We start from the raw sequence: 11,774 nt of genomic DNA, 5'->3' as shown, positions 1-11,774 counted from the left end.
TTCCCATGAGAAGTATAATGGGAAATGAAAAACAGCCATGGTAATGGTGCACAGACCAGCTTTATGTGTGGTAGATAGCAGTCCTAAGGAATTTTTATATGCTTAAAAATTTTGGTTGTTGAAATGCCAAAGTGAAAGCAAAGGATCCAGTTTTTGTTCTTAAAGCCTAGTTTCCCTTTTCTACAAAAACTACACTTGTGTATCATCCAGCACTCATTACAGATGATCTCCAGGTTTCCTGTGACTTTAAATAGTTCATTTGGACCAAGCTGGTTCTAATGAACGTGTTCCTTCACTAAGTGCTGCACTGGCTCTAAGCACTGTATGTAGCTTCAGCTGCATGCAGTACACAGTGCTGATTTCCAGCTGTGAGACAGGGACTTCCTGCCTCACCCTAAACAAAACAGAGTTGGTCTGCGTGCCACTTAGCCATTCATAATTTGCTTTGTATTCTGTGAATGAATATAAGATTCCTCTTGGTTGGCTCTTGAGTCAGAAAACATGACGTCCTCAGCAGTGGCGTCCCTATGGTTGGTGTCACCCGATGTGGTAACACGTGATGTCACCCCTTCAGAGAGGAAGAAGCGATGCCGGTGTAGCGGTAAAATGAGTATCCCGGACCCATGAAGATATGTATCCCCTGAAGCAACTGCACGTGTGCCGGTTTCAGGCCAAAGAAGCAGATCTCCCACTTTAGCACAGTGCTGCTACAGTTAAACCCTTACAGGCTGCAAACAGCTGAAGCTGATCCCGCAGATCACTATGGGTTGCAGGATCAGTTAACCCCATATAGGTTGAACTGCAGGATCAGCTTCAGTGGTTTGCAGCCTGTAGGGGTTAACTGTGGCAGCTCTGTGCTAAAGTTGGAGATCGTAAATCGGCTTCTTCGGCATGAAACCGGCACATGCACAGTTGCTTCAGGGGATACATACAGTTGTGTTCACAATAATAGCAGTGTGTTGAAAAAGGTGAATAAAGCTCAAAATCCTTCTAATAGCTTTTATTTCCATACACACAAATGCATTGGGAACACTACACATTCTATTCCAAATCAAAACATGAAGAAAAATATATCAAATTTGTGTTGTTCCTCTAAAAACAATTGAAGAAAAGTGAATATTAGATGGTTCAAAAAAAATAGCAGTGTTTGTATTCTTCTTTACAAACTCAAACATTCACTATATAAACTGAAAAATGTTTGAAGATTTTGCTTTCCTTTTGAATCACTTAATTAATATTTAGTTGTATAAGCACTGTTTCTGAGAACTGCTGTACATCTGTGTTGCATGGAGTCAACCAACTTCTGGCACCTGTGAACAGGTATTCCAGCCCAGGATGATTGGACTACATTCCATAGTTCTTCTCTATTTCTTGGTTTTGCCTCAGAAACTGCATTTTTTATGTCACCCCACAAGTTTTCTATTGGATTAAGATCCGGGGATTGGGCTGGCCACTCCATAACGTCAATCTTGTTGGTCTGGAACCAAGATGTTGCACGTTTACTGGTGTGTTTGGGGTTGTTGTCTAGTTGGAACACCCATTTCAAGGGCATTTCCTCTTCAGCATAAGGCAGCATGACCTCTTCAAGTATTCTGATGTTTTCAAACTGATCCATGATCCCTGGTATGCGATAAATAGGCCCAACACCGTAGTATGAGAAACATCCCCATATCATGATGCTTGCACAACCATGCTTCACTGTCTTCACAGTGTACTGTGGCTTGAATTCAGGGTTTGGGGGTCATCTGACAAACTGTCTCCGGCCACTAGACCCAAAAAGAACAATCCTACTTTCATCAGTCCACAAAATGTTGCGCCATTTCTCTTTAGGCCAGTCGATGTGCTCTTTGGAAAATTGTAACCTCTTCAGCACATGTCTTTTTTCCAACAGTGGGACTTTGCGGGGGCTTCTTGCAGATAGCTTGGCTTCACATAGGCGTCTTCTAATTGTAACAGTACTCACAGGTAACTTTAGACCTTCTTTGATCTTCCTGGAGCTGATTGTTGGCTGAGTCCTTGCCATTTTGGCTATTCTTCTATCCATTCGAATGGTAGTTTTTCGCTTTCTTCCACGTCTTTCAGGTTTTGGTTGCCATTTTAAAGCATTTGCGATCATTTTAGCTGAGCAGCCTATCATTTTCTGCACTTCTTTATATGTTTTCCCCTCTCCAATCAACTTTTTAATCAAGGTACGCTGTTCTTCTGAACAATGTCTGGAACAACCCTTTTTCCTCAGAATTTCAGAGAGAAATGCACTGTAACCAGCATGTACAACATTTGCTGCCTTCCTTCCTTAAATAAGGGCAATAATTGCCACCTGTTTTTCAAAGAATGAATTACCTCACTAATAGAACTCCACACTATTATTTTGAACATGCCCTTTCAATTAGTGATTCAATTACACAGAATCAGCAGCATGCATGTCATGACTGTTGGGTCTGTTGGATTTCTATTACTCTATTACACCTGCTAGTAAATTATTTGCCATGTAGAAATATCATTTCTACCAAAAACAGTGATTGATCAGGTTAGTGATGTCTGACTGCTATTATTTTGAACACAACTGTATCTTCATGGGTCCGGGATACTCATTTTACTGCTACACCGGCAATGCTCCTTTCTCTTTGGAGGGGTGACACCAACCCTAGGGACTTCTCTGCTGAGGACCTCATGCTCTCTGACTCAAGAGCCAATCAAGAGGAATCTTATATTCAGCTGCCACTGTGCCAGGAATCCGGTGTCACCCCAATAACTGACCAGGACCTTCACAGAGCCCAGAAACTCTGCTGGCATCCTGCTCCTGCACCCCCTGTGATGGTGTCACCCAGTGCAGCCCGCACCCCTCTAGAGATGCCATTGGTCCTCAGCCAATCAGTGGAAGCTTTGCATTCATTTACAGAATACAAAGCAGCCTATGAATGGCCGAGTGCCGCACAGAGCGACTCTGTTTTGTTCTGGGTGTGAGTGAAGTCTCTGTCTCACAGCTGGAACCAAGCACTGTGTACTGCATGTAGTTGAAGCAAACTATTTAAAGTCGCAGGAAACCTGGAGATCAGCTTTAAAGTGAAAAGAAGCAGCTCTGGCTGCTATATGTCTCTCCAACACTGTCCAGTGCACCACTTCTGTTCTATCACAAGATTTCTTTGGTCTTTCGAGTTGAATGATGCCCAGGGTCTCTCTAGAGTGATGGTCAGTGGGAAGAATGCTCCTTACATTTGTGGTCATTGGGAAGATGCATATAGATAAAAAGATAAATGGTGTCAGTGGGAACTTATCTGAGAGGCAGAAATTGCTCATTGCTTAAGGAACCCCTAGCAACCTCTGGAGGAACCCTGGTTGAGAAACCCTGCTCTAGGTCATCTGTTAAGCTGGCCGTATGTTATACAATTTTCTTGTTCAATTTCCTTTAGATTTGCCTTCAGCTATGCAGTGCAAGGGTCTGCCTGATGGCATACAAATTGAATGTGTTTAAGAAAATTGAATAATGTATGGCCATCTTTAGCTTGGAGAAGGGAGGGAGGGGTAGAGGAGTGCCTTGCCACCCTAGGCTAGGATGCACATAGTGTGGAGAGGAACAGCTTTAGTCCCTGCATGCAAGGGGGGTGGCTCCATAGAATATTGCAGGAGAAAAGAGCCACCCTGAAATAGGGGAAATAGCAGTCATGGCACCAGCTTACACTGGAACATAGGCAAAGATTAAGGGCCAGTTCACACTACAAAAATGCACCGCAGATGCATTCTGGATACGTTGTTGCTTACAGTTCATACCACGCACAATTATGGTGCAGTTGTGATGCAATTTGCTATGTTCCAGTATGGTTCTGTGCAGAAAAAATGCAGCATGTTCTACTATTTTTTTCTGTACTGGAAACTGACTGCACTGGTGTGAACCAGGGCCATTGGAATACATGGAAAACACTGTGCATTCATTTTTGATGCAGAAAAAAAGCGCACTGAACTGCATCTAGTATGAGCTAACCCTAAGGACCAGTTCACACAAAAACGCACTCTGGATACATTTTTGCTTACAGTTCACACCACATGCAGTTCCGGTGCAGTTTTGATGCAAGTTTGCTATGTTCCAGTATGGTTCTGTGCAGAAAAATGCAGCAGGTTTTTTTTTTTTTTTTCTGCATCGGAAACTGACTGCACTGGTGTGAACTAGGGCCATTGGAATAAATGGAAAACAATGTGCATGCATATTTGATGCAGAAAAAAAGCGCACTGACCTGCATCTAGTGTGAACTAGCTATAAAAGATAAGCTGCATATCAGTAGGTGAAAAAATCAGCTTCTAAACTTTTGCAAAAGAATAAAAATTATTGAAAAGAAATCAGCTTCGGAAGGTGATTAAAATGGAGGTTTAATATCACTGTAGGTCATAATAAATAAAGACAGCCTTATTTAACAAACAGCATTTTGCATTGCCATATTGTTAATTAACAAATTCTTGGAACAAGCAACATATTGAATGGAAAACTTGCATTTTTAGTATCTAGTGGAAACATGGCTTATTGGCAAATACCCTCAACCAAGTACTTGCTGAGTCTTGTGAGATTTGCCATTCCCTCTGAGAGCTTTTGATCAGACCGTATTGCCTTTCTTTTCTGAATAGTGGATAACAAAATTGCTTGTTTTATTTGCTCAGATATATAAAATTCTGTATGTATTGTTCACTGACCTATAGGTTACAGACCTTTCCTCAAAATTCCAGGTAGGGAGGCTAAATGATTAAAATTCAAATGTGTAGCCGATTCCTATAAACCTACATATGTGAGCTTCAATCCACATCGCATATGTGTGAATCGGTAAGAGGACTGCAGTCATTTGTTCGAAAAACCAAATTATTTCTTTTCCCACATCCACAGCCAAAAAGCAGCATTGACATGCTTCTGGATATGTGTTTATCAGGATTTTGGCATTACAGAACTGATTTTCAGAATTAAATGTTTTATCTGATTTTAAAATGCAATATCGCTCTCATTTTGAGTATAATTCTTTATAACCCAAGGCCTTTCTAAGCAAAACATTTATCACTTTAGCTTTAAAAATGTATTTTTTAATATTGATGATAGCAAATTATCAAATATGTCAACTACAGTGTGTGCATACTGTACAGTCCAAAGCAGTAATCAGAAGGATCCAGTTATTTGTATTAAATCATGTTCCTTTGACCACCTGCTGTGTGGGAATATTGGACACTGACCAAGACAGAATTGGCCAACATGTACTGTTAGCTGGCAGACAAGCAACAAATAACCCAAATCATTTTCCTATGATAGAATGTTTCCTTGCTCTAAATCTCAGTATGTAAATTATTTTAGATCTATAAAACAACTAGCCCATGTGCATGTAGGTATTCTATTGTATTGCCTAATTTTTTTAAGATGTGAGAATGGCATTGTCATAATTTAAAAAAACCTGTCAATTGCAAGTCCCAGCAGTCTGCATACATGAACTGCAAACCTTACTTCTGTAGATGTCCAATGCTGCAGATACATCTGTATGGTTTTTGTTGAGGTTAGACATTGCATTGTACATTTCTATTCAGTCCTGTTTAAAAAGTTGCAGCACACAGGAAGCCCATGTCTTGAAATGTGTCTTCAGTGCTCTCCAGCTATTCAATTCTGGACGGGTCAAATACCTGCTCTCTTCACAATGGTTCCATCCAGGTACATCCTGAAGCAGTATACAAGTGGGCAAGAGGAAAAACAGCAGGCATCGGGAGCTGCTATTCACATTCCCACTGTGTAGAGTACCTGCAATGTGGTGATTGAATACACATGTGTATATATAATGTTGTAAGTGACCCTGTGGTGGTACTGATAATTCAGTGAAAAAAAAAATCTTTTCACAATTCTGTTTTGTAGGGCAGTAGGTGAGCATTGTAACCCTGAAAAGATGTCAAGGTTTTTTTTTTTTTCCCATAGTTATTAGGATTATAGGGTACATGTACATCAACACACATACATGTAGCACGTCTCCTCATAGTGCAGCAGGTAAAAATTTACATCTCAACGTCTGGGCCTTGGGGTATGGTAGGGCAGAGAGCCAGTCACTTTCCTAGGAGAGAGGGTTTAGGGGTGCAGAACACCCAAAAATAGGACAGGTATTCTGAAGTAGTAAAAGGCCCTTTGTAAGCATGAGAGTGGGTTGCTTTTTCTGACAGACACCTGCATCAACTTGAGGCAAGCAGAGCAAAATGTAGGCTCCCCTCTAAGTGTGAAAACTGAGCAGTCAGACATCGTTGATTGCTCAGTTCTGACAGCTCGAGAGGAGATCCTCAGCGGGGACATGTACACTGATGATCAGAGTGCTCTGATGATCTGTGTAGCCCCAGCAGTGCCACCTGTCAGTGTCTATCAGTGCTCATCCATGCCACCTGCCAGTGCACATCAATGCCACAGATCAGTGCCCATCTGAGCTGCCTTTCAGTGTCACCCATCAATGCCACCTATCAGTACCGTATGAGTGCTGCCTTTCAGTGCCCAGTGATGCCTGTCAATACTTATCAGTGCCCATCACTGCAGCCTCATTAGCACACAAGTGAAGGAAAAAAAAATCACTTATTTACAAAGTTTTATAACAAAAACTACAAATTTTTTTTCCCCCAAACATTTTCAGTGGTTTTTGAAAAAAAAAAACAAAAAAAACAAAAACCACCCAGGAGGTGATTAAATACCAAAATAAAGCTATCAAAAAAAAATTCATATTAGTGTTGCATGACCACACAATTGTCATTCAACGTGTGACAGCGCTGGAAATTGGCCAGGGCAGGAATGGAGTATAAGTGCCCTGTAGGCTAGTGGTTAATTAATAAATTCATCCTTTAAAAGAATATCTCCAAGAAAATATTTTATTTAACAGTGTTGCCTTATGTCTCCAACCCCCTTTTTCCTTGGGATGGGGGGTGTCAACCTCAACCCACCTGAATTAGAAAGCCTCTCATTCATAATACTTCACCTGGACCCATCACATTTGTAATATCTGCTGCAATCTGACAGCTAGTCCCAACATTGATACACCCAGCAGATACAAAGCTATACCCTTCACACACACACACACACACACTTGATATTAAACTATACAATAGGACTGCTTAGTGAAGATGACCATGAATACTTTTTTTTTTTAATACACAAACTTCATCTTTCATTTGATTCAGTTGAATGATGTAGCACAAGCATGACACAGGTTTGTAAAAAGAAACATTTAATGTTAGAAAAACCATAGAAAATAAATAGTTTCTTTTTTCCCTCACAAACTTTTATAACCAATAAAGGAGCGAGAACATACACAAGATTAATCTCAGTAACAAAAGATACAGAGGGGTAGCATGGAAAGAAGTTGTTCCCATCAGTCATTACACTTTCAACTGTTTACATAGTCCATTTATTTCAGGCATTTAACCTGATTTAAACAACAGAATTGCAACTTGGCCCAGGTAGAAATAAATGAAATGCTTGGTCTCGTGTGTGACGTAGCTGCCAAAGTTTCTGCCCACAATGCAGTGCCATGTAGGGTTATATTTCTTGTCAAATTCCTAGAAGAAAAAACTTTGGGTCAATACATGCCGCTGAGAATTCACATATATAAAACACGTTAAAAAAAAACCTAACTCATATCAAAAATTAGCATTATGCTGCCAAATGAGAGCAAGAAAACAACAATTTAGTTTGTTATAGGTTAGTAGTGCAGTACATGCACCACTTTCAGTAATCTGTAATACCAATGTGCGGTGCAGCAGCCAAAACATCTAGCATTAAAAATTGATGCAACGCTAGATGGTTGCCAAATCACACTGCACCCCAGGCCTGTGTACAGATTCATAAAGAAATTAAAGTAAACCTTTCAGAATAGGAGGTTAAACAGTATGTGCGTAAAGCATTCATCACCAGTTTTAAACTGCCTGTGCTTGTAAGGAGTTTACCAACTGTAGGCCAGATTCTGTGGAAGAGCCCAATATTCAGGTCTTGTGTGTACCAGCCTTTAGGGTTGTCCTCACATTATATAGTTTTGTTGCAAGCATTGTACAAAGTTTTTTTTGTTTGTTTTAAAGTTTATACAGGCTACAAAAGTAGACTAGAGTTGTCACTAGCCATCAGAAAGGAGCCAATCAGGAAGGGACAGAATGAAATGACCATCAGATTTCTGGCTGCCCCAAGCTCCATATACAGCACCTCATCTTAGAATTAGCAAGGCACTTTGAGCAAAGTGTGAATGTAGGTACATCCCAATACCCACCCTATCGTGCCATCAGTGGTTGAATTTGGCTGAGGAGGGCCCCGTGTGTTAAACAGTGTGCAGGTTTCAAATAGACTGACCTCCCAGTATGCCCAAAAGCCCACCACAAACCCTAGTGAAGTGATCAGCCATGTCCTGCCCAAGATCCAGGATGTCCCAGATGATGTTTGCTCCAGTCATCAGCAGCGGCCTCCCTTTCATGTTACCACTCCACCACATGTGCAGTGTGATCTACCCTACATCAGCAGCTGCATCACAGAAGCCAGCATCTAACGTTTGTAGAGTCAGGACTCGGTCGATCCATGTCCGTGGGAGTTTTTGTGGAAGGCTATGGGGATATCAGTCACGTCAAGTGGTTGTAAAGGATTTTTATTTTATTAAAATATTGAACATATTACAGTTACCTGCTCTGTGCAAAAGTGTTGCATGAAGCAGCCCCAAATTTCCGCTTCTGGAATTCCCCACTGGCTACTCTTGTGTGTGCCCCTATAGCAATTGGCTTGTTATGGGGGCACATGTGGGCTCACTCGCTCATGAACTGGGCTGCATGTATCCATAGACAGCATGGCTCTGCCCCACTCCCTCACAGGATCTGATAGCTCCTTGTGCTGTCTATGTCCTGTGAGGAGAGAACACAAACTAGCACTGCTGCAGCGCTGACGATAGGACTTAAGTATTAAGGCCTGGTTCACACCTATGCATGTTGCAATCCGCTGCAGGAAAAAAAAAAAAAAAAAAAGTCTGACTCTTTATAAAAACGCATGATGAAAATGCATAGATGTGAACATGTCCCATTGGAAGACATGTTAAATGGACTGTAGTGCTTTTCTGCAAAATGCACTAAAAAAGTGTGAGCCAGGCCATAGGGAGGTGAGGGGGCAATACAATGCATTAGGGTAAAAAAATGTCTCGGGTTTAGGAGGACAAGTTCATCTTTTGACCAAAAATAAATGCACTCTATTTTTTGTTGCAGGAGTCTGTAAAGCATTGCACCGGGGATCAGATCACTGGTGCCATGCAGGTCTCCTGCAGACCCGTCAGTTTATCTGCTTGCCTATATGGGATTTATGGGCAAGCAGATCTGACAGGAAGATTCAATGAACTAGCACGGTGGTGCCGTGGTAGTTCATTGAAAACTACAAGCTGACTGACACTAAGGATCTCATGACTTTGTTTTTAAAAAAGGGACAGCTAGTACAGGGAACTTCTCCCCGAACTTCTGTTGATGGGGGGGTTAGTAGTGGGCACACAACATTTTCCTAAAGGTGAACTTCTCCTTTAAGGCACTGGGTGTCAAACTGGCGGCCCTCCAGCTGTTGCCAAACTACAAGTCCCATGAGGCATTGCAAGATTGAGTTACAAGCATAACTCTCATAGGCAGAGGCATGATGGGACTTGTAGTTTCACAACAGCTGGAGGGCCGCCAGTTTGACACCCCTGCTTTAAAAGGTATTAAACCAAGGACACCATTAGAAAAATGCATTTGGGCAACTAGAACGCATGGTGCATGTTAGTAGAAAGGTGAACTTGGCCTTTAAGCGCTGGTTCACACCGGTTGTCACGTGACTTGTCGCATTCTATCGGCAATGAAACTGGTCAAATCGGTGTGACTCCCGACTTTGTGATGCCGCAATGATTGGGGGGGGGGGGAATTCTTGCACGATTAATTGCGATTTCAGGTGTGACTTCAAGTCGCAGATGTCTGCCAAGTTGCATTGGCATGCAGCTTTGAAACCGTGTGAGATTTAAACATTGGATCCAGTGTGCACAAGGGCTAAGACTAGCAGTAAAAAAAAAAAAAAAAAAAAATCGTGGACAACATGCGTCCTTGGATAAATTCAATTACTCTGAGGAAGGGAGTTTGACTCCCGAAACACGTTAGCACTTTATCCGAGGACGCATGCTGTCCACGATTGGCACCTTTGACTTAGTCTGTTTTTATGACGTTTATGGCTTGTGAGTACGTTTTTGCTTTTTAATAAACTTTTGGTTTTTGTGTCAATGCATGAGGAGAGTGTGCCGTTTTTTTTTTCTGCTAGTATCAATATTCCCCAATCAAAGGTGGCACCTCAGCAAGTGCACCATTCCATTTTGAGTGCAGCAAGAGAGATTTGAGATGCTGGCTTCTGGTTACTATAAGGGCTAATGCAGACCATACATGGTTTGAATTCTGAACGATTTTTCGTCCAAAAATCAAAACGTCGTTCGTTCTGTAATCCGATGGTGCCACCAATAATTACGAAAATCGGTCGTTTTTTCCACAAATTTTACAGAATGCCCGATAAACTAAATGTGGAGGAACCACGAAAGTCGGCCGCTACAATTGCCCCACTAACAGAGCAAAAATCGGCCGATTATTCTTAGGTCCGATTTTCGTATAAAAATCGTTTGGAATTCAAACCATGTATGGCTTGCATAAGACTAGGTTAATCCCTTCAAACAATCTGCCAGTGTATGGTAAATATAGAGACATGTTCCCCAGGGAGAAATGTTGAGCAGCCACAAAGCTTGGATACACATGAAACTACTGTATGTATCTTGGTTGTCGTGGGTTTATACTGCATCAAGTATGACGCAAAGCTATTGAATACACAATGCTGCAAGTTACGTGTAGTAAACTGAAAGAACTTCCCCTGCCATAGATTACAATATGAAGTGCGTTGTACAAATGCCCAGAAGTATGCCCCCCCTTCCAGAAGAGTTGTCCCTGTCTGAAACCATGCAGGCTGCGGTGCCACCTTCCAGCAGATTCAGTTACATTGTGTGAACAGGTAGGGAAGGCAGCCTGCTAGACTGGGAAATGTGATCGGAGAAAGTGCCTGTGGCAGGGTCAGCTTTTCTCGTGCTCCTCAGTCAGGCAGTTGAGTAGACAGCTCACCTTCTTGATATGGGCAGCGATGTCCTTCTCGATGTTGTACTTCTCCAGGGCTTGGGTGGCACACTCCACCGCATCCTGCTGCATCTCCTCCGACATGTCGGCATTCTTAATGACCGCTTTCCTCTCAGTCATGGTGGCCTGTGAACACACACACGGATTATCTGGGGTGGGGGGGGATTCCACAAGACTTGGGCTCCCCCTTTTCTCCTTCACAACTCCCTGACACCCCCATAAAATACAATCAGCTCTGGATAAAGCAGGATCATGTTGAGCCCCCTAAAGCCCACCTCTGCCCTCAGGAGCATTACCTCCCTATATATTAATAGAGAGCGCTACAGTTCCCACCTGGGAAAAACGTGGCTTACAGCTGCCCCAGCTTTCCAGAAGTTTCCTCTCACTGCGAACCCATGACCGACCCCTATGCAGTACATGCCCCAGTCAGCATTCCCCATCTCCTAGGCTGGGCTCCGGCTCGCTATACTCACAGTATTCCAAGTTCTCTCTCAGCAGTCACCGCGTTGTCTCTCACACTGCCGCTTGGCGCCTTGGGGCAGCTCTATTACTTACTTCCACGCTTTCCCACGCGGCATCTGATTGGCCAGAAGCTCACCCACACGTTCAGTCATTGGCTTCCCCGTTCGAGCTCTTCTGGC

General features: G+C 42.5%; 1 protein-coding gene across 1 annotated transcript; it reads right to left on the bottom strand.

Annotated features, from left to right (window-relative positions):
* Positions 1–7,194: 7,194 nt before the first annotated feature.
* Positions 7,195–11,759, bottom strand: DYNLL1 (dynein light chain LC8-type 1). Its single transcript, XM_089653292.1, has 3 exons — positions 11,607–11,759; positions 11,122–11,259; positions 7,195–7,542 (listed from the first exon to the last, which is right to left on the bottom strand). Exons 2-3 carry the CDS (start codon positions 11,251–11,253, stop codon positions 7,405–7,407), a joined length of 270 nt encoding a protein of 89 aa, XP_089509418.1. The 5' UTR covers positions 11,254–11,259; positions 11,607–11,759; the 3' UTR covers positions 7,195–7,404.
* Positions 11,760–11,774: the final 15 nt, after the last annotated feature.

This window comes from Staurois parvus, unplaced genomic scaffold (assembly GCF_062004578.1).
Source record: "Staurois parvus isolate SC_StPar_1 unplaced genomic scaffold, SC_StPar_1.0 ptg000704l, whole genome shotgun sequence".
NCBI lineage: Eukaryota > Metazoa > Chordata > Amphibia > Anura > Ranidae > Staurois > Staurois parvus.
Note: the sequence above shows the minus strand (reverse complement) of the source record. Positions and strands in the feature narration are given on the sequence as shown.